The following is a 27,612-nucleotide window of genomic DNA, read 5'->3' as shown; positions in this document are numbered from 1 at the left end:
TAATTCACAGTTTAACCATAATTGTTCATACAAAAAAGTATTAATACACAGAAAACAAGAATTTGAACAAAGAAAATAGACGATCAGGCTCTTTGACGAATAAAAGCTTCGTATCTATAGAATCACAACTTTCCAGAAAACTGCTTTAATAACCGAGGTCAGAAAGTAAAACTATAAGAAGCAAACCACGGCTATGATATAACAAGCTACACATAAGATACACACTTATATCCACATCACTCATACACCTCAAACGACACGAAACAAGCTAATGGAAGCAAAGCTAAAGGTCATGTAGGTAACTGTGGCGAGAACATGGCCTTTAGAGAAACACTCACTTCATGCAGAGCGGCCCAGCTGAAGCTCTGCCTCCTGAGCTTCATGTCCTCACTCTGTGGCAGCAGTCGAGCCAGCGAGGCAGCAGTTAGCCCTGCTGGAGCCTTTGAGTTGGTGAGTGTTGACAGGACGGATCAATAGCGACCACCGTCTTCTCTCAGGCCTCGCTGGATTAGAAAGTATTTCCCGAGCTGCAGAGAGGAGGAGCAGCTGTCCTGACATCCAGTACGCACAGCGCTGCCTCCGACCGGACTCATCTCTTAAATCTAGAAAGATGTCAGCCCATATGCTGCGATACATCTTTAATGGAATAGATAGACATGCAGGCGTTGGTGGGAAGGATAGAGCGGCTGAAACCATCATTAGTCTGTGTTTGTGTTTTTACACGTTTGCATATCACACACATCTGCGGTTTTTCTGAGATCAGGCAGATTGCTTTGAATATTAAAACCTACAACACGTCCTAGTGATCAGACATCAGGTCTGTGTCGTACATGATGCGGCAGCAGACAACATGCTGCAGATCCTCAGGCTTCTTACACCAAATAAAATAATCAAAAATCACAGCCTTTCTTATCAGGGTCATAAATCTGGTGAAACTGGAACACAGGCAATGCACGTGGCACAGCTGGATTCAACTCACTCTCTGCATGGGTTGTGGATAAATGTCCAAATCCATTTAAAGACGATCTTACAACTTCACATATTCTCTAATTAAAATCAAACGCTGAGGATTTCAGCACTACTTCATTGCGCATATTGGGTGAAATTCAAACAAATGGCTCTGGTGGAACTTGCTGCTTACTAATCATTCTCAAAAGGCGATGGCAATTCATTTCCTCTGCACACATGCTCATAAAGGATCATGTCATAGGCTGTAAAATGAGACATTTTTATCATTTCGCTGCTTCCTGGTTTGACGGGACATCGGACCATGTTGTGATAACACATCAGCTACTGTTAGACAACAGCTAACATTCACATTCAACCACTTTCTGGATAAAGTTACCATTTTTGAAACGGGAGTACCCACAGAAAACCCACCCACCGGGAACTTCTTAATGACAGTGACACCCACCAAACCACTGTGCCACACATTTATTTAATTAACATTGCTTTGGCTCAGAAGTAAAATGCACTGGATGTTATCAGGTTTGCGATGTTACATTAACCATCTTGTTGTGTTGGTAGAATTTTAGATCTGGGCGTACTCGAGTACAAACACATAATCCAGAATTAGAAAAAAATCTTCCTCCTGGTTTAAGCCCAGAGAAATACCAATATAACATCTCACAACAGATGATACACCTCGTTCCCTTAAGGAGAGGGAGAGAGTCATTTTGGTGCCACAAGGTGACAGAGCGAGAGGCTCAGGGCACAGATAAGACTCAGCTGAAATCCTCAGCTCCCTCCTTAGACAACCCGCTCTGATTACAAGTAAATAATCTCATGTTCAATCATTCAGCCGTTTATTAAAACTTTTAAGGGGAAATAATAATCACATTTCATGACAGCTCAGAGAGAAAAGCCAGGGAAGATCCCCTGTTAATAAAAGACAACAGAAGGGATTCATTTGCTCTGTAAAACATCTACTAAGATATCAGTGACACTGTTCAGCTTTGTTTATATCTCAAATAAAACCACGTCTGCTCCGTGAGGCATGTTCTCCTAAACCCATTCACGTTGGAGGTGACAGTGAATCCATGTCAAATATCACCACACTGTACAGCAGGATTCCAGCTAATCCACTTACAACAGAAGTGTGAGCTGCCTTAAGGGAGCAGCCCCCCAAATGTGGATAATGCCGCCATAACAAATAGAGCCGCGGCTGCACAATTTTAAAAGTTGATCTAACAACGGCGTTAGCAGGCTCCCGCTCATATGGTGTGGGACGGTAGTGGATTGGAGTGGAGCTCTGGGTAAACCTCTTTACCATGCAGATCAAACACAGCCGAACAGACTGACGGGCTTGCAGCTACACAGCTTTCAGCGCGTTCAGTGTATTCAACGCGTCGTGGCTCCGGCCCAAAGACAACTGAGCGTCGAGCAAATCCTCCGATCCGCCGACTGCCACTCCCAAGCCTCTTTATCAAATACGGACATTAGCACTATCACACGTCCCTTTAGTCTGAAAGACTGAGCGCTTCACTCATCACTTCCAGAATCCAGGACAGGACAGAATCCCTGTTAGATCTTATGTCTCCAAACTCAGATCATGTTTTCCAGGAAACACAAAATACAGACCTCTCTTTTGTTACTGCACTTTTTAATTCCATGAAAAGACAACTGAGTTACTTGAAGTCAAGTTATTTCAATTTAGAAACACTGACCTGGATGACAATGAAACTTTCTCAGACATAATCTGCATCGTCTCATCACATTTCCTCATTATTTTCTATTCTCGTATTTATTTCCCAACAACTACGCAGCTCTTGAATGTGATTCTTCTCAGAATCTGTCTCTTAACCCTTGATTATGTCGTGTTACATTTATATATCTGCTGCGAATGAAAGTATGTGGCTTGAGCCATCAAGGGAACAAGACCAAGATCTTCAAGTTAAAGCATCATCAATCAATCAAGCTTATAGCTGCATTATCATATATATAGACATTGTGACTATTTTTTAAATTAGACAGATGAGAGTTCGAAAAACTGTTGTATAATCTTAAAATGTCCGTCAATGACGTAAAATATAACTAATGGACCAAATATACAAACTCTAACCCCAGGGAATATATTCATTTGCTCGTTTCTCATAATTCATGATTCCTCTTGCTTTGTGAAACCACTCATGCCATAAACAAAGGTTCACCACTAACAACAGTGCATCAGGACAAATCTTATTCCGCTCACAGTCCGTCATCATCCTTCCTTCAGGCGCTTACACGCTGCCACCCGTCCTGCTTCTAACATCCAGAGCTAATGAACATAATGAGTCAGTCACACGACCCTCGTCTCAGCCTGAGCTGGGTACGCTTCAGTCCTACCTTCACAGTAAGTGGAGTCCCCGTGGATTGAGGCATAGCCGCTCTTGCATTCACACTCCGCTTTAGTATTCCGGTTTTTGCACTCCGAGTTTTCTCCACAAATGAGTCCCTCTGCGCAGAAGTCATAACCTGAAAGAGAGGGGCAAAGGAAGGGTTGATTGACTTTGGTCTCAACATTTGCTCACGCCGACGGCAGAGAAATATTCTGTACACAAAGACGCAACTGTACACAGAGACAAAAAGCTAACAAATGCACAAATGAGGAACTTTGTTTCTGACAGCAACAATACTGTGGATGACAAGACGTCTGATTTATAATGTTTACCATGTGGTGCAGCGATAGTGTTGTTTTCCATGAAAGCATGCGCTCACACAAAGAATAGAAAAGTACATAAAAACACGTGTTGCTCTCGTATCAACATCTCAGTGTGTGTGAACATTGTGTTTTACACAATTTTGATAGGTTGTCTTCCATAATTTTCCACTTCCACAACAGCAGATGTATTTTGGGATTCTATTTTCGAGAAACATCTCCATGAGAATGAGATTTTTCAGGCTTTCACGTCCTGCTGCCAGGAATCAAACTGTGTCGGACTGGTGCCACAACACTGCAACCCCCGTGTGCCACCACGCTTCTTTAAACCACACAGAAGTCCTGCATGTGCACAAAAATGTGACAGGACAGACACAGAAGGGCTGAGAATCAGTCGTGTAAAGGCACAGACGGAGAGAGAGATGATTGTCTCCAGTAGGTGCAGGCTGATGCCGCCCATCATGTCCTGTAATGAGTGACAGACTGCCGGCACATAAAAGCCCCGAGAGACGGGGGAGCCTGGGGAGCCATTACTGTGGAGAGAGCTGTGTCTGCATTATTCTTCCCCACACACCATAGAATGGTGTAATGTCACAGGACGGATAAAACAAAGGTGAGTGCATGTGTGTATGTGGAAAGTACAGTCCTGAGAGGACATAAACACTGGATCCATAACTCCACCATGCAGGTCATGTTTTCACCTCAGTTTGTGTGTTCGTTGGTTTGCATTCTTCGTTTATTTGTGAGCAAGACCACACAAAATAAACAGACGGATGCGGGTAACTCATTAAATTTTCAGGAGGAGAGAGATCCAGTGTGGCGACCGCTGCTGTAACAGATGACCTGAAACATCAGGATTGAGTTGGTGGAGCTCTCAACCGCTGTGGGCGTCACAACGTTCTCCAGGCAGGAGGAGCTCACCTCAAAACCGACATCATCACATCAGCAACGCACACGGAGACTGAAGCTGCTTCTCTGTTCGTCTCATCTCAAACATAGTTGCTTTTGGAGAGCTGATGTAAATGTAATTCAATGTGTTACAGGGGCATTTAATATAGTTTCATATCGATCAATGGGCCCCTGAATCGTATCAAATCGATTTTAGATTTTGGTGCAGATCCAGACCAGGCCTGATGTAACTTCAATTTTGGCGTTGACAAAGGGGCGGATCCATCCGTACATATTTGTGCGACTGATATCTTTCTAATGTGGTGCAGCATGATTGAAATTAAAGGGACTGTTGGGCCCTGGTGGAGATTTGAGCTCTACTGAGCTGTACCAAGGTTTCATTTGCGATGTGCAGGATTCAGGGAAAATCCATCCCAGTAAAACAGAGGGGGTGTGAACACTCTGACAACCGACAGTTGTATGATTACCAATTTAACAGAGCCAGCGTGACTTTGTGAACTTAATACTGAGGCTCGGGTAAATTTCAGAGCAAAGGCAAAGCCCTGAGTCACAAAGTGGAGAAGAGGTCTGGAGATGATTTGGAAATAATGAGCAGCTCTGAGTTTTTAGTGCCTCAGGGTGAGAGAGGGAGAGAAGAGGTTTTGCAAGGAGGAGGAACTGTGACTCTAATCTTTAATTGTTGGTTCTTACAGTCTAAACTCTTCCTCTCTCTCCGCTGTGCTTTCCTTCTCCGTCTCTATCTTGTCCTTTCCTTTTCTCATCTTCCTTAATTCTCATCAGCTTCTATCTTTTCTTTTCCTCTCCCCACTTCTCTCTTCATCCCATCTTTGGACTGTTCTCTCAACATATTAAGTTTCATCCTCTTCTCTCATGTGCTTTAAATGCTTTACAGTCTCTCTGTTCTTTTCAACATAGCAAGACTTTATATCCTTTCCTTCTCCACTGCCAGCTCCTCTTCTCATTCATCTTCCCTTTTCTCCAAAAAGATATATTCCTTTTCTTTTTTCCCATCCCCACATTTTTGTCTTCCGGTGAATCCAGGCCCTGCTGCTTATCTTACCTAAACGAGGCTGCAGTGTCCTCTGCTCAGAATCTGCCCTGGGTTCCTCTCATAATGGCTCTATGGCTGACAGCCTCCTACAGTTTGTTTATTCAGTGTATTTACTGAATTACCGGTGGCTATTTACCCTGTAGTACCTCCCTGCCAAAGCAGCGGGGCTCAAGCAAATTGGCATAGCAGGTGCCTTATAGCAGACAGACCAATCTGCTCTGGTAGGTATTCCAGCCAAGAAGCATTCATACTGGTTTGAAAAGGAAGAGAAACATATTTATTGCAGAGGCACAGCCTGAATCAGCATCCGGAAGACTGGCTGTTTGCTCCTCGCAGCGGCAGGAGGGGTTTTTTTTTGTGCACGCCCGTCCAAAGACAGAGTGATTCATGCAACTGTGAAGAGTAAATTACGGAGGGAGACATACCTCTGCAGACATTGCAGCATCTGCCGTCTGGAAGGATCTGCTCGCTGATCGTGCAGTTGAGCTCTGGACAACTTTCAGTGACTTTAATCATCAGGCCGTTCTGAAAGGACAGAAGCAGAATATAGATTTTATTCATGTGTTTACTTAACTACGGTTAATTTTCAGACAATTTGGACAAATACAATTCTTTTCACATTTCACCTTTTGAACCATGAAAATATTTTTAATGAAGCTTCAAAATATTATTTGCAATTTTAATTATTTTCACTAACTGCAAGCAAATCTAATGCAGCTGCAAACAATTAGAAAACGCTAAGGTAAGGTTTTATTTAAGTGAATTAATTTGATCTATAGAAGTTATATTTTACTACAAAAATACATCAAAACAAATATTTCAAGGAAAATAAATAACCCATTATGAAAAAAAAAACCCACTGAAATCGTTGCATTGTTTTGTATTTTTTGCCAAACTACTTTATCAAACGCTGTTTTTGTGTCCAAAGTGTATTCAGGCTCATTTAACAAACTTCCAATATAGTTTTCTTCAACATCTATCAACACGATGTTCAATGAAACAGTTTCTCTTCATATACTAAACACATTGTTAGAAAATAAACAGGTTGAAAATCAGTAAAGTTCCTGTTTAATGGGTTGAATTAAACAGTGGCTACAGTAAATCAGTTAATATTTATTTGAAGGTCTTAAATTGGATTCGGGAAATGTTTGAAATATTAAAAGTTCGTGTTTTACAGCTCTGCAAAAAAAAAATAAAAATCCAAACGTAACCCTGCTTTTATTTTATCTTTTTAGGTTTAATAAATATTCTCACAACTCTCTTATCTCACACAAAGGCCTGTGGCTACGTTTTGCCAGTTTGAACCTTATGATTTTAACATCACAAGGTGAGGTTGACACTGCTTTTGAAATGTATGAGACCACACCGACAGTTAAAAGGATGTTTTCAGATGTGTAAAAAAAACCTGAATATTTCAGGTCTGAATGAGGCTGCCATGACAACGGAGGAGGTGGGAAGTAAAGGCTGTCCGCGAGGCTCACATTCATGAGGCAGGTCTGAATACAGAGTGAGGTGCAGACACATGCAGATGCCACCAGATACAACTTGGTGGCATCTTCCCCAGGGATTTTAAAACAAACAGACACAAGGCAGCAGCAGCACAACGCCTCCTTAAGAAGTACCAAATTAAATCTGTAACACTCCTTATTATAATTTTTTCTATGTGTCAGGAGTCATTAGAGACCAAAATATCATGAACATGTACAGGAGAGAGACTGAAAATGTTGCTCTGCGTCTGTGTAAATAAAAGTGTATTCACATGTTAGCCAAAACACCTAGACAAGACCATCTATCAGATGGTTGTGTTGCTACCCCCTACTGGTTAAACACCTGTGATTGCAGCTTGAATCTTCTTTAAAATTGCCAATAACAATACCGGTTCCTGTGCACCGGTTTTTCAAGTGCGCAGCAGGACACGTGACAAGAATTAACCAAGCAGCTCCACCTCCACTGACTTCACAACATCCAGCGAAATGTTATGTTTTCATTTCCACACACTAATCGAGCAGTAAAGCCACTGAGAGTCTTTAACAGCGCTGGAAATCCATTAATGTTTGTTTTGACTCTCTTCTTCGTTCATTTAGTCTGTTTGACTTTTGGTCAAACAGACTAAGCGGTTTTGGTTGCTTGGTAACAGCAGGCGTGTCAGTAGCGCAACCTCTCGAGCTCTTCGGATAAAACGACGAAAGCAGCGCAGACGGCTTTTTCTATGCAATTTTAAATGCAACATCAGAACAGCACATTAAATTTGTTTCTATTTTCCCTGATATTACCGTATGACGTTCTCATGGATTTGTTAATGGCGCACAATGTAAACGCAATGACGAGTTGCATCACGGTTTCTCTTTATTTGTTGTAAGAAATAGAAAATGGTGATCAAAATAAGTCAGAGCCTTTAAAGATGAATACGAAAGTCTAAAGTTTACCTCACAGGAAGAAAAAGGAATTTGATGTGTAAATAATAAAGAAAAATAAATTCCCCAGCTTTTGGTGGCTTTTATTTTAAGGTGCAAAGTTGTATTTGTCCATAGAGGGAACCTCCCTCTGAACTAAAAGCAATGGTTGACTAAAGCCTCTCTCTCTCTCTCTCTTACTCTCTCTCTCTCTCTCTCTCTCTAAAAACACACACACGTCTTCACTGTACTTACACGTTGACATATTCTGCTGAGATATAATTTGTCCACAAATATGTCATTTAGCAGCTGTCACATCCAAAAGTAAAGGATGCTTTTAATTGCTTGAAACAAAGCGCGTAAACAACATAATGATGGTTCAGGGTCTCTCAGGGCTAATAATGAGCGGACGAATCCACTGCGTGGCTCTTTGTTAGCAATTACACACATAAACCGCTGGTGTGTTTTCCTCAAAAGATGTTTTTTCTCTTTAAAGATAAACGGCCTCTGAGTAGAGAAAGCTCACCTCTGTTCTACGCTGAACTGGAATAATGACTTTAATTATAATCCATGCAGTGATGAAGCCCCAATTCAAATCAGTCCTTTGTGTTGCTGAATTCATAAGTTATTCTAATTACTAATTAGGGGAGAAAAAAGGCAGATTGAATGGAACGGGATAGGGAGGGAAAACTAATAAGACCTGCTGACTAATTGAATAACACATAGAGCAGACCACCTCACACAATCCTTACACGTTTACGCTGAAGGGAAAGTGCTGCACGGTGATCTGAACGCAAAGCTGAGGCTGGAGAAAGAAATGCTTGATGTGAAAAAAGAGTTACCTTGCATTCCCTGCAGCTCCGGGATAAGAAGCGCTGGCCTTCAGAGAACATCTGGCCCATGTAGGTGCACTTGGCTGTGGAAAAACAAAACAACTGTTTTAGTAATACCAGCCCCATTAAGGTGAGTACAGTAACTATGAAACACCAGAAACATAATATTCCCTTGGCTCGTGATATCAGCTCCTGCAGGACTTTCAACAATATTGAGTAATGCTTTAAAAATATCCTGCGAAAAAAAGTTTCAGCCTGAAGTTCTGCATAGTTAATTCCATTAGAAACAAACTTGTTCTTGGCTAGTGTGCATAAGTGGAGAGGAACTGTATCAGCGCATTAAGAATACAACAGAGGAGGCCCTTCTACATATTCCTCCGGCGATGAAGCAGAAATAGAAAATGAAGCATATGATATGACGTCCTGCTTTTCTCCTCTCTAGAGGGCAAGACCACGGATCGCTCAGTCGCAGCTCTGGAGCGCTGCTCCATCGTTCGTCTCTGCCAGAGCTCTGATGTTCGCAGGGGAGGAAGAGGAGGAAGAAAGATTTAGCGCAGGGATGGAGGGAGGCAGAGGAGGGCTGGAATTATTCAAAGATGGACTATACCTTGGGGATTTAGTGTTTTTCCAGTATAGCAAGAGACACAGTTGTTCGTGGGTCTGTGAGCAGTTAGCAGACCCGTGTGCTTTATACGAGAAATGGTGCTTCCATTTCAGCTTCCGTGGAAATCAGGAGACTGTGATCTTTGCTGCTGCAGAAAGTTTACTCCGGTTTCTCGCAAATAAAAGCCATATCCACAGTGGATGTGGTTTTACTGGCACCTTCAAAAGCAAACAAGCTTTCCACCAACTGTACTCACCCTTAGCCCTGAAAAAGCGTGTGATGTCACATTTCTGGAATAAAGAATTTGGGGGGGGTGGGGCCCAGTATGAGAGCGAGGCTGCAGCTTCCAGGCATTTGAGGAGCAGTGTCTCCACTGGACAACTGACGGAAGTTGGAGCGAAACAGGAAATGCAAACTGGGAAGTGTGGGAAGAACGGACACCTTTTTAAATTGTGCAGGAACCTAATGGATCTTCAGTTTCACTCAGACTTAAAGAAAAGACAGATTTTTATATAATCTGTAGCCAGCGCAGCTTAATACTGATCCTTAAACTCCATGATTAGGTTTAAGAATCAATTTCCAGCTGATTTTATACAAATTCAAGGAGAATTTCTCTAAATAATAAAAAATGATGTAAGTTCACTTCCACCTGAGTAAGATTCTATCCATCACATTATCTATTGCTCTTCCGTGTTTGGTTTGGGAAAGACTGAAAGAAAATTCCCTTCACAGTCTCACAGTTGATGTTCTGATGCCGTCGTCACCATCAGCGAACATCCTGCTTCTGCTGCTTCACCATTCAGTCAAAAATGGATGTGCTTCCCCTTTGTTCCGAACACGTGCCACAGATACTTACGTCTGCACTTCTTGCAGCAGGTCCCATCTACATGCACAGGCAGCGAATCCTCCGAGCAGTTTGCCGGAGGACAGAAAATCCTGCGACATTCCACTACACCGTTCTGAAAGAAAACACAGATTTTCTTTATTTCCTTTTTCCCACAGAAAACATGCAAGAATCAGAGGGAAAAATCCAACGCTCAGCGTGCACGTACGACTCTTGCCTGTGGCACTACTAAAAAATTCACACTGAACATGTCTCCCGCTTCCCTCTATGTCTCAATTTACATTTTCACAAGCAGTCATTCAATTTTAAACCTTGATCTGGAAGCAAACTCCCTCTTTTGCCAAACCCAACAGTAAAACCTGTGCAGGCTATGTTCAATGCAGCTCACAGTGCAGCCGGACAACGCTCCAGCAGAGTTAGCACCATGCAAACCAATCCAAAACTGTTCCGAATACCGCCTTCAGGACTGCAACCTAAAATCTGAAAGCTATATCATAAAAAAAAAAAAATCATAATGTGATACAGCCTAGATAACAGATTCATCATCGTGCGCTGGATGGCTGATACTGAAATTGAGCAGCCGGCTGATAGCAGGTAGTTATTCGGGCCCTGAAGGACTGCCTTCATTTTTGAAGCTGATATCTCTCTCTCTGCGTGCGCCTCTTCATTTCGTGAGTCATCGGAAATGGTTCCCCCAGGAAGCCGCAGTTATCAGTTAATGGTGTGTCCACGGGAAGAAATCAGACCAAATAAACTTCACCCTGTGCTTGATGTGCAATGATGCGGCAAGGCCATTTCCCCAAGGGGCCGGGATGGCCTGATTCAACACATTTTCGAAATCTGGCTCCTATGTATGAGCGCAGGCAGAGAGGCTTATTAGGGGGGCGCTTATTAGGGGGCGGGCAGGGGGAGATGATGCAGGGGCTGGGAAACTGTGAAATGTGATGGGACCTCAAGTTAAGGAAGTGTTGAGAGTGGTGGGTTGTAGTGACTTTCCATTAAAGAGGAAATCTACCTATATATATATATATATATAATCTATCTATATATATATATATATATATATGGCACAGGATTTCCTGACACTGACGTTTTAGCCAAACTCAATCTAATCTTCCATTTAACTTCTGTTTTTAAGATGATGCTGTCGGACATTGTGGATTAAGATGATTTTAACAATCTTGACTGAGCTTAGATAAAAGGGGACTTAATTAAGGGATTAATAAACTAAGCCTTTAATTGCTTCCTCTGTAGACACATTTTTACGGACCACCTCAACCTGTATAGGGAACAAGTTTAGACTAATCTTGCGTTAGACTAACATTCAAGTGACCGCCAGTGGTCGGAGGTATGACTTGTTTGTTTTATCTCAAGAAAGTCTTGAGTGAATTTCTTCAAAAATGGGGGAAATGTTCACTTGGACTCACGGAGGAAGTGATTGGATTTGGAGGTCAAAGTCACTGTGACCTTACTAAACCCGTTTTGCCTCATGAACTTGTTATCTTAAAGGTTCAGTGTGTGAGATTTAGGTGGAAGGGATTTTTGACAGAAATTGAATATAAAATAATCTGAGCGATGTTTTCACTGTTGTGTTTCATCTAAATTGGATGAATTGTTGTTTTCTTTACCATAGAACGGACTCTTTATATTTAAAAACTCTATATTCACATGTTTTTTTACTGTCGTCCAAACTGGAAAAACTGAAGTTCACCGCAGGTTCTCTTTCATGTGTGGAAGGGGAGGGTGAGATGAGGGGTGTTCAGCTGCAACATACAACTCCACCTCTAGATGTCACTAAATTCTACACACTGAACCTTTAACGATGCCTCAAAATACTCCTCAAATTTGCATTTGAGTATTTTCTTCCAATTCTGACTTTGACTCAAAGAACAACTGATTAGATTTCAGTGGTCACAGGAAAAGGTCACGGTGACCGCACATGACCGTGAATGCAATATGTCTCCTGGAGAGACTGAAACTGCCCTGGATGGCAGAGGCTCACAACAACAGGGGGATGATTCAAAGAGATGAGAGCCGGGGCCTCCTCATCTGATGTTTTTAAAGTTGAGGGTGACACTGACCTTACATGCACAGTTCCTGCAGTTCTCGGGCTCCACCCACAGCTCCTTATCCCGGTACACCAGGCTGTTGGCGCTGCAGGTCCTCTCGCAGTGACAGCCCTCCAGCTGGGTCAGCCTGGACTCTGCGTAGTTCAACTGAGGACAAATCATAAAGTCTCAGCGTGCGTGCAGGTTAACCCCTCAGCCCTCAGTCCACCCCCCCTCCCCCTCTGGCATTCCCTCGCTCGGTTTTCACAGAGAACTGCTCCACCGGGAGCCACTCGTTAGAAGAGCCCACAGAATAATAAGTGATCATCATTCAGCTCATGCTCCTCACCTCAGGCTATAATCTATTGAGAGATGATAGACAGGACTGACAGTCCCCATCCTGCCTCACCCCTCTTTTATTCCTACACACTGATAAGTCCTCCTTCTCCAGATAAATTCATAATGAGCGCTCTACACGGTTGTCTCTTGACAAAGGAGACGCATCTTTGACTGACAAATGTCACAAGAAGGTGTCAAGGGTCAAACCATGAGATTTAATGGAATAAGAAGATACGATGACCCTGTCGTCTGTCTCTTTACTCACGTTGTATAAACTAACACTTTCTTCCAGCCAATGTGTTTTAACACATACATGCTACCTGGATTATATTCAAAGCTAGCAGGTTTTTTTTCCAGTGAATAAGATTTGTGGTTGTATATCACACGGAGGGAGGAGGTTGAGGTTGGTGAATGGCAAAGAGACAAATTGGTTGAAGGTTAGGGAGAGAGGCTAGTTTGGTTGTTTGATTTGTTGGTTGGTTGGTTGAAATCCCAAAGACAACCTGAAAACCATTCTTGCAAGAGTTGATGACGAAGAAAACAAACAGACATAAATATTTAAATTCAAAATGACTTCTTTTTCCAGATGTATGCCTGTACAGTAATTTACCATAATGTCTGACTGTGACTTGTAGCACCTCAAACAATGGTCTTATGAAAGAACCCCTTTCTCAATGCATCCGTCACTGGATTGAACTTTTGAAATAAACGTCCTTCAAAGTTCAGTTTGTATCTATAATCTACACAGAGGGTTTTTGTGTCCACTGTCTCCATCAGACCTCGGCTCTGAGCCTTCAGTGGTAATTCATAAATCTGTGTGAAATACGAGTGCTGCCTGACCTATATATAAGTAATGAGAGTCCAGTTTGAGAGGTGCAGGTTGAGGGATCTCTAAAAGGTCCAATTGATCTGAGCAGCGAGGGTCAACTTGATAATTGTAGGTCTACTTCAGAAACTAAAGGCTGTTCTGTTCACTCCGCCCCCTCCGATTCCTCTGCTCCCAGGCCACCGTGTCAGAAAGAATGACAAAGGCTTTCCGGTTAAAAACAGATTAAAAAAAAAGAGAGAAAGGCTGGATGTCAGTGAGGCTTTTTACTTCATTTAGAGGAATCCCGGCTGGCTGGCGACCGGAGAGAGCTGTGGAAGCTGTGAGCAGTGGAGAAGTGTCCTGTCAAAGCCCCAAACAAAATGTTTGAAATGCAATTTCAAAGCAGGGAGGCTGCCTTGAGGCGCCACAGAGGAAAACCTCTCCTGTACAGCGTGAGCATCACATGGCACCATGATGCTGAACAAAGGAGTCAGAGGCTAATAGGTACGTATCTCTTATGGTTGATACATGAGGCAGAGAGACATGAGAAAAATAAACAGGAGGTGTAGACAATGTAAGGACGTTTCTTTCTCAGGGGTTTCTGAAGGTACGTCAAATCTCTGATGATCTGTCAGTGTCGGGCGGATGAGCAATTATATAACTCTGCAATGTTTCCACCTGTCTGTTTGTTTGATTGTTCGCAGAATTACACAAAAACAACTCAACGGATTTCAATGAAACTTGGCGGAAGGATGGGATGTGGACAAATTGGGGGGATCCTGGAACAAGTGTGGCAACACAAACCCATAACTGACACGTCAAATGATCTGAATTATTGATAATTATGACAATTTTTAGATTTCACACACGCCAGAACGTCTGTCGCGTTTGGTGTCGGGCTCTGACAGAAATTGTGTTCCTACCAGAATTGAATTTTAGGTTTGGGTGTTTTTTTTTTTTTACATTTTCACAGATTTCCCAAGGCATCATTCGAAAACATTCACACACAATTTACGAGGGATTTTTTGTGCTTTGGTGGCTAAAATTTGATAATTACTTCATGTCAAGGAAACGTACACACTGAAAATCCTAAATGTGATCAGATCCTCTGTAGTGTTGCTCGTTACGCTTCTTGGTTTAACTTCTGAAGTGGAATCCTTCTCTCTTAGTGTGGAGACATACATTTAGAAAATGGCTGCGTGTTGTACATTTTGCAAATTAATGGGATATTCTTTGGTAGGATTTGGATCTTTAGAGTTTTTACTATTTGGTCTTTCAAAATATTTGGTCTCCTTGTGTATAAGAGGACTATTTCTTTGGGAAACTCAACAAATAAAAGCAATTCTTTTTCTAAATTGCGATGAACCAATATTTATCCCTTTGAAGAGGAAATAAATCGGATTAGCACCTGTATTGATGTTATCAGGATCTGAGCCATTTCTTCAATGTGTTTCGGCGTAAACACAAGCTTGTGCTTCCTTTGCACAAACACAGGTCTACAACAAGCAGGTGCCTTCATACTAATCCACACACAACGAGGCTTATTGTCACTTCACCTCACCTTGACACTCCAGATCACACATTCAGGACCAGGCAATTATTCACCTCACGCTAGATTCCTCTCCACAGCATAGAGGAAGAGAGTCATTCAGAGCAGGTGATGACTGCCTCCCCCCTGCTGCAGCTCCTGTGAGCGATAAAGTCGGATGGCAATGGTTGGAGGTGCGTTCGTGTGAAGGAGGCGGTGCTGACACAGCAGTCGAGTAATGTTCTTCAATTTACCCTTTATTTACACCAAAAAACATTCCATAGCTGAGATGCACTCGCCTCAATCACTCCCACCTCAGAGCTCTCATTTATGCACACACACACACACACACACACACACACACACACACAGGTAGCTATGCAGATGTTAAGTCTTATAAATGGTTCAAGCTCTCCCCCATGGCTCTAGGGCACAGTGCACATTGCCTTTTAGCCTCCTGTTGTGCCAATGTAGTTGACTGACACCTTTTTTGAACCCTCTGCACACCTGTGTGTGTGTGTCTGTGTGTGTGTGTCTGTGTGTGTGTGTGTGTGTGTGTGTGTGTGTTACCGAGAATAAAGATTTTTAAATGTCAACCAGATATTCACACATAGGGTGTATATTGTCCTAGAACTGCATATGCCAGCTACAATGGCACTCAGTCGGGGGCCATACCTCCACCACGGCCAAACAGATTTGCACCAAATTGTACACATTTATGAAATCTGTGAGATTTCTCATTAAAATCCATTAATTATTCTCTAAGAAATCAACAAAAACCAAACAATCTCCAAATGTTAAACAAACCTGATCAAGAAATTTAAATTATAAACTGGACATTTCCCTGACTCATACCTGCACCAGGTTTAGTAGTAACAACAAATAAACCTGTTTGATTAAGATTTTGCTGTTACTGAGGATTGGTCAATAAAATGTATACTGTAATACTGCTTAAATAGATTTTATACTATTTAATACTCACAACTATTTTGTTTTGTCGGCCAGTTTCAAACGCATTTCAACTCAATCTGCTGATGAAGACTATGTGATACAATCAAAAGCTCTGGAACAAGAACATAAAAGTTTTTCAGCTTTACTCTTTAGTACTTTTATTCAATAATCAAGTAGCTACTCCGTGCACTCACACGTCCCTCTGTTGTGATATGCAACTATATATTCAAAAAGAAAACTCCATCTTTTCTTTACTCCTTTGGGGATCAAGTGATCCTCTGTGTGCGATTCCCTCTCACATTGAATGAGTGTTATTTTTGAACCACTTCCCACTCACCATAATGACGGACACAACAATCAGATTTTCTCCGGAGAGATTAAGGTTCATTTTGTTTCCGTTTCATAACAATAACATCTATCTTTTATTTTACTTCTTTGTCGGGCAGCGTCCTCGTTGAACAAAGAAGAGACGCTGACTTTGTTGGAGAAAGAACAATGAACTTCAACGAAGGCGTCAACAGCTGAATCAAAGGGTTCTTCTGTCTGCAGCTGCAGTGGAGAAGGATGTAATTTATTCATTTCCATTTATGTGTTTATTTGTTTGCAAGGCTGCAGCTTTTAACCGGATAATTTCATTTCTTTTCCTGACATAGTTGCATATTCACAGTCTTTCTTTAATCTCTGTCAAGTCTTGTTTTGCTGTGTTATTCTGTGTTGATGTGAGCTGGTGATGGTTGTTTGCTGCGTGGGAAGCTGTTTGTTCTCCTGCTTGTCTTTACCTTCAGGGTCATCTTGGCCAGGAGCTCCTGAAGGTCCATGATGCCTTGCACCAGGCTCAGGAAATCGCTGCAGGTCGGACAAGCTCAACGCAGGAAGAGGAAGCATCAAACCAAGAGAAGAAAAGAAGAGAGAGAGAGAGAGAGAGAGAGAGAGAGCAAGAGGGAATAAATTAGACAGGAGATAAACAGAGCAGAACAAGAAAAAAATCGTTACCCAGACTGTATTCATTTGGACTCTGCTCATGGTGGCCAACAGCAAACACAAGGGAAGCCTCACACATCTGTTTACTCTTTGTCTTCGGCCTGTGGCTGGTGTTAGTATCAATAATAAAGCAACACGGTGTGATTACACGCCTTATTGATCGGTGACAGAGACAGTGGCACAGCGGTGACCTCGTATCTTCATCCGTCCGACAGTAAACAGATGGAGGAACAAGGTGGCGGGCGAGAGGAGTCGGAATTAGATCAGAATGAAGATGACTGGAGGAAGAGACTTTGTCTGTGAGGTCACCGCCAGATAACACATCGCTCATTACAATCCAATTTCCTAATGGTGCACTGTAATGGAGAGGCTGCTTTTTCCCTTTATACCTCAGCCCTCAGCTGTGTTCAGAGCACCACCAGCGACTTTGTCATTATACTTACTGCGGTTGAGGTTAGGACACTGTGTGATGTACCCGTTGGGGGCGAAAATCAGCTTCACATCCTGGATGACGCCCTGGCAACACAAAGAAGTGGGGGAGGCGGGGTGAGTGCAGGAGGGAAGACAAGCAGACAATGATACATACATGTATTGATCCATGCTGCTAACATGCACACAAACAGAATAATAATGTATGGGGCTCCTTGAGGGGCTCACATTTGCTAACGAGCAGTGAACTCAAGTTGAAGCTGATGCAGATCATCAATGAAAGATTTTGTCGGATTGAAATGTTGACTTGATGATGGTGCCACATGTAAAGTAGAATTCAAATCTGCACCAAATTACACACACTCATGAATATCCGTCCCCTGAAGATGCCGGATTCTGTGATACAAGGAATAATCATTAAATGGCCATGTGTGACCAAAACAGATTAAACTGCGGCTACAGTCTATAAATCGTGTGAGAAGTTGTTTCTGTGCCGAAGAAAACGTCAGATTCCAAACACGCACGATCAGAACAAGCACAGCACTGGTCTGTTTCTACAGCCGAAAAGATTTTCACTGTCGATATTTCATCTGCATGTGGAACCAGATCTGCAGCAAAGTACACAGAGTACGCGATCTACTTGAATCTGCATGAAACATGGACATGTAATGGAAAGGGTGAGAATACAAAACTACACAAACGCCATTCGTTCCTAACTGAGCTCCACACAAGTAAAGTAAAATTGACTTTAACAATCAGAGCTCTCTCTCCTTTAACAGACGTCCTTGTCAATCGCTCTGACTGACAGTCCGGTTCCAGAGGTGCAGACGTCTTCGCGATGACCACAGGGATCAATGTTGGAAAACAAAGCGTCTCTCTAATGGACACCACAGGGGAACCCACACACAAACACATGGGCCTGATATAATTTCAGCATGGAAGCTATCTTACAACATGCTGGAAGGAATTAGAATTCACAGCCCTAAGCAGAGTTGGCATCTACTCATCTGTGCTTTACGTGTTTGTGAAATTCAGTGAGAGAGAGAGAGAGAGAGAGAGAGAGAAAGAGAGAGAGAGACAGCAGAGATTGAAAACAAACGCACTCCCTCTCACACAACACACACAAACACACACACGCTCTGTGAAGCAACGGATGGCGAAGAAGATTGTCAGTGTCACTCAGAATGAAAATGAAGGTGTAGATCACGGATGTCTGTGCCACTGGTCTCATATAGGAGCCCTGACTACACATCACTGTCAATGATCAGCAGGTAATTGCAACCGAAGTCATAAAATATCTTTCTCACACACACACACACACACACACACACACACGTATTTCATTCCTCTGCTATACCAGGTATGTTTCCTTCTTCTGCCAAATAATATCAACTCCCCAATGATAAGACAAGTCCAATAACACGGCTGCATCCCAACTTATTTACAGTGATGTGCTTTTTTATATTGGCATTCTGCTAAATAAACGTTAAGTAAAGGAGAATGAGTTAATGAATATAAGTTAAAAGGAAAACTAATTAAATTAGTAGTGGAATATATTATTCTATATGTTTATTTCAGCTGAATCTTTTTTTTTTTTTAAACATGCTCCTTTAAAAGTTCTATTTTCTGTTTCCTCTTGATTCTCCATGGAAAGTAATGTCCACCCTTTTCTTTCTGGTCACATTATGATGCTTAAAAGTTCTTTATTCAATTATTTAAAGAAGTAAATGGGGCAAAAGCGCTGACTTTCAGCTTTAAAGCTGAATTTATCAATAGTTTCATATTAGCAGTGAATCTAAGAACCAGATCTAATATGAAAGGGGTCAAGAATATCACCAACTCTGCAGCTTCTTTTTTAGCTCTCTCACACACGCACACGCTCACACACACGCACACACAGGAGCTTGCAGCTAATTTCCAACAAACCTGTAATTCTACTTCTACAAATCTTTGTGCCTTCTACTGAACCTCTAAAAATATCCTTTGTTAACAAGATAGAAAATATTCTCCTGTGCTCACAAGATAATTATCTCATGTTCATGCACACATGAACAAAAAATATCTCCTTTCGGGAATTCAGATGCATCATGTGCTATTTAAGTATCCGTTTGTTTGTGTCCCCCAAACATTCACAAGTTACTGTGGATAAAATTATCTTCACTGCTCTTGTCTGCACACTTTTATCATCATGCTTCGCTGTTAGCTTGTTTACTGGAGCAGCAATAGTCCAGGCATGTTGTTTGCTTTGCCTTTGGGAAACATTGACAGAGGTCTTCTATCCCGGGTGAGGTTTTATCGTGTGATCCTTGTTTTTTTTCTCACTTTCGATCATGCAGAACATGACCTTTCTTTTCCCGAGCAAGGTGTGAGGACGTAACTCCTGCCTGCTGTTCATCTCTGTGGACCAAATTAACATCAACCACACTAATTAACAAGTGTGAGAGGGGAGAGACCAAAGCCAAATACACACAGAAAGACAGAGGATGATCTCGATTGAGAACGCTCTCCCTGGGAACATACAAAAATACAAGAGTCAACGGGAAAATTAATGACACCAGAACTAATATAAATAGAAAAAGATGATTTGGATCAATTCCCCTTTTCTTTAAGGTAACAAATGTTTTAAGGAAAATAGAAGACAAACTGAGTGAGAGATCTCAGCCCTGAATCATTCACGTCCACGTTTCCTCCATCACGCTACCTCATGTAACCTGTTCGAGCTTTCCATCACTGTCTGTGTTAGGATTCATTACCGTCCCGTAGTGCATGAAACGCCGAGTGCTTCACAAAAGCGCCGGCTCCAAACGAGCCTGCAGCGTCCCTGAGGAGTCAGCATTCTTGGTACAATGGATTCAAGATAAAGATAATTTATTACAGTTGCTCTTTCAGATTGAGAGGGCCCCGAGAGGAGGCGGCGTTAGGACGTGGAGCGTCTCAAGCCACAGCGAGGACTGAATATGTTTTATTTAAAGGCCTAGTTAGCTCGTCTTATCATTATCCCACTCCTGCGTCCTGAATGGGATAGATTACAGCCGTCGCTTTATTTCGCCTCCTATCTCCTCCTGCAGCGTTACTTGCTCTTGGCTATTTTCCCTTTCGCTTCTTTGTTCTCATTTTCGTTCAAGCTCTTCAATCGTCTCTACGTTTGACATGAGAAGATGTAAGCGGACTCGGTTCAGCCCTTTGTCTTAAGCAGGTTAAAGAAGGAAGAGGTGGACTTAAAGTTAGGTGTCATGTTTCAGTCCAATCTCTGTGTCTATCAAGACCTTCTCACAATACATCGGATCACTGTTTGCCCAGAAATACTTAAGATATTATAAGAGAATCCCTTATTGCGCACAATCGTCAGGTTTTTCAGAAGACGACTGATTCATTTTCTTGGACCGCCGACGAGGTGAAAGTGGTACCGACGGTAAATGTTAGCAAACCTCAAGACTGAGAAGAACCAATCAGGAAGCGATGTGGATGACCACATCATCGTTTCCAAACGTCTCCACTTCTGCTCGTCCAGACTAATCAGTGTTTCCAAATGTCTTGATATTTGCTGGTGCTTGAAAACTCCAGATTACTGTTGATGCATGTGAGTGGCGGATATGATGTGTTTAAAGATTAAATGTATTGTGACACAAACTGTTGTAGTCTTGTGTTTTATTATTTTCCCTTTAAATTAGGTGTCATGGGTAAAGACATGAGGGACACAGCGACCCCGTCCCTCTCCAAAGTTCAAAAATACCCTGTGGAAAAATAACACGCATATAGACAACAGCCTGCAGCTGAAATGTATCTGGGTTGACAGATACGTTGAGTAAGACGCTAGGATTTAGGATTTATATCTTCAGGTAGAATACATAAAAGTACTTATTTCTTCTTATCACATGAGGGTAGACCCCATGGAAAAACAATAGAATAAAGAAAATATGAATAAATGTATTTTACCGAAAAACATCTTAGCATTAATTAAAGGATTAGACAAACAAAGCTGTGTCTCAGCTGCACACTTCTCTTTGACCGATAACTTGTGACATAATTAAAAAGGAAATAGATTTGAAGTTATCTGTAATTTAATTCAATTCAATTCAATTCAATTTTATTTATATAGCGCCAATTCATAATTTACATTATCTCAAGGCACTTTACATTTAAAGGTCAAGACCTTAAAACAATAGTAACATAGAGAAACCCAACAGTTCCCACAATGAGCAAGCACAGGCGACTGTGGAGAGGAAAAACTCCCTTAATTTAATGGTTTGAAGATGTCACTATAATGAGATGAAATATTGTTCGGACTAGAATCAGCCAGCAGACTGCACCTCTGTAAAAACACAAACCCATATCTCATCTGTGAGAGTAGCTCATTACGACCCATAGTTATGTTTTATCTTTAGAGCTACCTCAAGCAGCTGAGGTAATTATGAGGGGAGCAAAGGGGAGGAAGTCAGGGAGGAGCAGGTCGACAAAACTCACAGGAGACAGATGTTTATTTTTCTTATGTGAAACAGATGCTCAAGATTTTTTTTTTAATCCATCACCGCTACAATAACAATAAAATAACCTTAACCTCGATTATTGTGACCACGATGACGAGGGAAGTTCTCACTTTCACCCAAACCAGGATCCGTCCCTGAGCTACTGAACTGTGTCACATTCACTCTCTTCTTCATGTTTGTTTGCATCCGTGCTGTGTGAAAAAATGCAAAGCGTCGTGCAAATAAAAACATTGCAACAACGAGTGATTTGTTGCACAATGAAATAAACTAGAGGGCATATGTCATCATATTGTACATTCCTAATAAAGACAGAACTGACTTGTTGATTAAAATGCAAAAAGTCTTGTAGACTTTCTGCAGTCGTGCTATAATAATGTGTTTCTCTTCCCTTTTCTTGTATCTCCCATTGTGTGCTTCTATTCAGCTGCTGCACCTTTTATTCTCCCTCTGCACTGAGCCCGATAGCAGAGCTACTACTTAACAACGAATAACATTTCCTCTCATGAATATGCACGAGTGAAAGGATATTACTGTGTAAAACACAAAAAAAAAGGGGCTGTAGCACAAAAATGGTCGTTCTGCTTAACTGAGCAACAGGTCGTTGATCTCAGGTCTTACAAGTGCACACGTCAGCCAACATGCAAACTAATCCCACCAAGAACCGTCACTTCACACGAGCCCGTGCACTTCCACACCATCTGCCTCCGCTTTTGAGCACTCCACGCACATGTAGGGGAAGTGGATGATGGAGCAACGTCTATGAAGACCACAGCTTTCTCTCAGAAGAAGGAGCTCCTTGGGGTCTCGATGCGAGAGAGGCGGATGAAGGAGGGAGGGAGGGAGGGAAGAGGAGGAGGAGGAGGAGGAGGAGGAGGAGGAGGAGGAGGAGGAGGAACTGTGGGTTGATGTGCAGCAGCGATAGTTTCAAAGCACGAGGGGGAGAAATAATTTACACCGCAGCGGGGTCTGGTGGCTGATCAATATGTTACATAGACAAAAATAAAAAAGCCCATTGATTGCAAGGTCGGTGGGCAGGAGAGGTGGGAATATCAAGAGCATGTGCATGTCTTGGTGACACCCCGCTATCTCCACTCCCTGCTGTGATCGCATGCGGGAGCCTGACAAAATGAGCAGTGATTAAAAATCGACAGCATTGTAATGGGCTCGGGGATACGCGTTTCAAAGAGACTTTTTTTTTTTTTTTGTCTTCTTCTGTACTTCTCTCTCTACAACTAAAATTCTGTCTTTTTATCCGAGGCAATCTGGAATGTGAAGCACGTTCGGCTACGTGAAAGGAAGTACGTGTGTTTCTGTGTGTGCATCATCTGTGGAGTCTTACCTTGAACAGGCCGTGCTTGTGGCTGTGCTGGCCCAGCCACACTCCACTGCCCGGCGTGAGCTCCATCTGAGGAGGGTCTATCACCCGCTCATAGATCCTGCCAACAACAAATCAGAGGAGAATGTCGGGTTAGGATAGCGGTGCACACAAACACGTTTCTCTTTTTGTCCTGGTGCGGCAGGAACACTGATCCTATGCGGATGAATAGCAGAGTAAATCCAACAGACTGTGCATGTCCACTCCCTCCTGCCCTCCCTCTGCCTTCGTGAGGAGCAGAGAGTGCAGAGCATGAGGCTGCTCTCCTCAAGCATGACAGCCAGTCTCGCCCCGCAGCTCTCTAACACGGTATTGATATCCGGACGTGGGATGTTGGCTGGATTAACCGTCCAACTACTGACACAAACACAAACAGGCTTTGGCATTATCAAGGCAAACATCCTCAGTGTCATTCAGCACCATTTTTCCCTGCACTGAGGTTTTCTTAACAATGCCAGCAGGCCGTGATGGGTCTGTGTGAGGATGTCAGAGAACAATTTGTCAGGTTTCACCCTCCTCCTCCTCCTCCTCACAGTGTGCAAGCTTCTCCCTTTGTCTTTATTCATTATAAAGGCATTACTGTAATTTAGTGCTTGTGTTCATCCCCTTGACAGAGGCAGCGCAACAACGACATCCACAATACGCCAGGTTTTACTTTCAGAAGTAGAAGTGCTTGTTATCTTGAGGAGTCAAGAAGAAGAAGAAGAGATACTTTATTAATCCCTCAAGGGGAAATTCTTTTTACTCTCATTTTTTACTTGCATTTTAACCCCGAAACACAACCGCACACACACACACACACACACACAAAGGGCTCATAGACATGCAATGTGGAGAAAGATGTAGGAGTGATGTGCAGCCCCGGAGAGGCACCCTGCAGGCAATTGGGTGGTTCGGTGCCTTGCTTAAGGACACCTCGGCAGTGCCCAGGAGGTGAACTGGCACCTCTCCAGCTACCAGTCCACCTTCCATACTGTGGTCCATGCTGGACTTGAACCGGCCACCCTCCGGTTCCCAAGCCGGGAACTGAGCTATGGACTGAGCTACTGCCGCCCTAACTAAGTTAGTCTTCATGCAAAATAAACTTTTGTCTTATCGGTGTTGGGGGTTATTTCCACAACAGAGCACAGGGCAGAACGTGAGATTTGAGAAGCAGAGGTCCTGGAGGTGCTTGGTCTTGATATACGACCGTTCCAACCCTCTGCACATAAATCACGGTCATTTCAATGCGTTCAGCTTACACTTAACGCTCCATTAAAGATATTTCTGTTATTGACATTGACTGAAATGACTCACTGGAATGTCAAAAGAACACTTGAGCAGCTCTTAAGACTCCAAACGCCTCTGTCAGCTTTGTTGTTTTGTCTTGACTATATATATATATATAAATAAGATTTTGCTTGAACAAAGAACAGTTTTAAAAAATGTATATTTAATGAATGTCTTTGAATGGATGGATGGATTAATGGATGGATGGATGGATGGAGGGAAGGATGGAGGGAAGGATGGAGGGAAGGATGGAGGGAAGGATGGAGGGAAGGATGGAGGGAAGGATGGATGGATGGATGGATGGCTTTGTTTGAAACTATAGAGCTAACTAAACAAGGAACAACTTAAATGTGCCCGTCACTCAATCAGGAATGGTGTTTGGATGTTGGACATATAATTGGACCCTGATTTACAAAAATCTAACCTGCACCACTTAAGTGCTCTCACCAACGCAGACGTTTAACCTCAAGTAGCTCAATCAAAGGGGAGGCGAGACAATTAGCCAAAGAAACAACACAGTGGTTTTTATCAATGCTTCATGCTTGACATTTCACAGTGGAGTGGGCTCCAATTTTCTCTGCATGTATACTTCATGAAGTGTTCACTAAGATGTTAGCTGAGTCGGTCTCTGATTTTAAAAATTGCCATTCAGGTTGTGACAATCAAAGTTTGCGTCATCGTGCGTCCTAACAACGACAGAAAGAAGATAAATGTCAAACGAAAAACTTGGAAAATATGCACAACGCGAATCCTTTTCACAATCAAACAAATGTCCTCCAGCGACAGTATGTATCCGTTACAAAACAGAGGCAGAATTATTTGTCATCTAAACATCTGAGTCACAGTCGGTCTCTTTTATGTGTCACTAAATCCTAACAATGGAGAAAAACGACGCCATACTTCACTAATTACAGCTCATAAATGTCAAGTATGTGTCTTCTAAAACAATAATTTAACAGAATCATTGCTTCTGTTAATTTTTGATCTAAAATGCATTTGTAAAAGATGATTCTGTGCCACTCTGTGCACACGCTTGGTTCTTCTGATGTGTGAGCGCTGCAGTGACTCGGTGCTGTTGGCTTTGGATTTCCCACCTGCTGAGCGAGCCGTCATTCTCAGCGGTGGAGGTGGAGGTCACGTGATTCACTGTATTTTGTTTCCCTCAACCTTTCTGTCATCGCCTCCCTCAGGTTCTCGGCTCGTCAGCAGTGAGAGGCAGGCGATTAACATAAGGAAACACTACGAGGACGATGCCAATTAGTAGTAATAGTGATGTGCTCATGGGCATATTTGCAGGGTCTGACACCACAGGCTAATTATAGAGGATGTACACAAGTCAACATAATGTATAGTGTGATTAACAGTGCTCCTCTATTGATGATTCAATGATTTATAGCTTCTCTTTACAACCCAGAGAACAGACAAATAACAGAAAACACAGACGAATTCAGCCAATCAGATGGTTTTGGTTCATTTTGATCAGTCTGAGATTCCGGCCTCACACACACAAATTCTACCAGGAGTAGAGGGAGTGAGGTGGAAACCAACCGTGACCTCAAGCACTTTGTGAGCTGTTCCTTTTTTTTTTTTTTGTCTGGTCTGGTTTTTTGAAAACAGACGCAACAATATTCAGCCACAACTGAAATCCTGAACATCATCAGAGCAGCACTCAGTTCAGCACATTTCTCTGCCAAGAGCCTTAATTCCACAATGTTCAAGAAAGTGATGACAAATTCCTGGTTCAGTCCTTTTTGTCCAGATCCGCATCTAAATGTGTTTCCACGGAGCCCCTTCCCTGACCTGGGAACCTGCATCAAACTACACATGCTCATTAATATCCATTTCTTGGTTGGTTGGTTTGTGTTTTTACGTTAATTATACAAAAACAACCAAATGGATTTCAGTGAAAGTTATAGGAAGGTATTTTCAACATTTTCCCAGCGAAAAATATATATGGATTTTGATTAAATGAATTCAGTATGAATGTGTGCAATTTGTGTTTGATAGAATTTAATTGTTTTTAATTTGTTGGACTTCTGCAGAGGAATATTCTCTCCTGAGTGCCAATTTTGTTCCCTGGGAAATCGGTGAAAATGTAAAAAAAACAAACAACCCAACTGACAAACACACAAATGGACAGGGATGAAAATATAACCCCCTTGGTGCAGGTAACTATTTGAATGTGCAATTAGCTGTAACATATTACTTGGCATATCTCCTCTTCACATTAGAAAGGGAACGCTCCAGCGGAGCCAGATAAACCAGAACCATCACTTCATCCATAACCAGTAAAATAGGGCAGCGCTGCTCCACTTTTAGGCTGCTCCTCTTAACCTTTATCAGCGTCAGTGGGTTTGTGAATGATAGTGAGAACGAGAAAGACCCACATCTGGATGGAGAAGAAAAAGTCGGGCAGGTGTGGAGCAACTCGCTCATTCATGAGAATGCCACGGCTGAAGCAGAGAGAAAACCTCGAGATGTGGGGAAAGCGCTGACAGAGAAACTATGGAAACACTACGACAGAGAGAGTATAAATACACATCTTACTGGAGAAGCAAATATTTTCTTCTCCGTCCGCTTCAATAAGCTGCCAGGCTGCCTCGTTTCCAATGGTGCATCCACTGAAGTGAATAAACTGCATTTAATCTCAGGTGTGCAGCTATATTGGCTGCCTGTTTCCCACCTTCACTGATAAGAGCGAATAAAAAGCCAAAAATAAGCACCAAGTGAGGCCACGAGCACAAACAAGCACAATCCAGAGTCGTGTCCATCTATCTTAAGGACAACAGGTCAGAAAAAACCCCAAAAACTAATAGCCTTCATCTTCAAAAGTGAGACGCATTATTTAGGTCTCTGGCAGCTTTCATGGCTCGCCTTCAAAAGAACAATCTCAATCACAGCCTGCATTATTTTCACTGCCAATATCTGTCGGCCGCACTAAACTGCAGACCACTTCCAATTTTCCACTCGTCGAGCCCGAGACATTTTCTGTCATGTTTGTGCCTTGCCTCTGTCAGAGATATGAAGTCAGAAATCAGGAGTCAAAGTCCCTTTTGAATCGCTCGCCTCACTGTGGGACAAATTTCTCAAAGCTCTCCATTAATCCTCTGCCAAAAGCAAGCTGGG

General features: G+C 42.4%; 1 protein-coding gene across 1 annotated transcript in view; it reads right to left on the bottom strand.

Annotated features, from left to right (window-relative positions):
- Positions 1-27,612, bottom strand: part of LOC109637289 (protein kinase C-binding protein NELL1) — a 191,444-nt gene that overhangs the window by 112,637 nt on the left and 51,195 nt on the right. The window contains exons 5-12 of the mRNA XM_020099541.2: positions 23,182-23,278; positions 17,370-17,442; positions 16,725-16,807; positions 12,353-12,487; positions 10,284-10,386; positions 8,833-8,906; positions 6,023-6,122; positions 3,325-3,453 (exon numbers count right to left, since the gene is read on the bottom strand). Of these exons, the coding sequence (XP_019955100.2) occupies positions 3,325-3,453; positions 6,023-6,122; positions 8,833-8,906; positions 10,284-10,386; positions 12,353-12,487; positions 16,725-16,807; positions 17,370-17,442; positions 23,182-23,278 (794 nt within the window). The remainder of the gene's footprint in view (positions 1-3,324; positions 3,454-6,022; positions 6,123-8,832; positions 8,907-10,283; positions 10,387-12,352; positions 12,488-16,724; positions 16,808-17,369; positions 17,443-23,181; positions 23,279-27,612) is intronic.

Source organism: Paralichthys olivaceus, chromosome 1 (assembly GCF_024713975.1).
Source record: "Paralichthys olivaceus isolate ysfri-2021 chromosome 1, ASM2471397v2, whole genome shotgun sequence".
NCBI classification, from domain to species: Eukaryota; Metazoa; Chordata; class Actinopteri; order Pleuronectiformes; family Paralichthyidae; genus Paralichthys; species Paralichthys olivaceus.
Note: the sequence above shows the minus strand (reverse complement) of the source record. Positions and strands in the feature narration are given on the sequence as shown.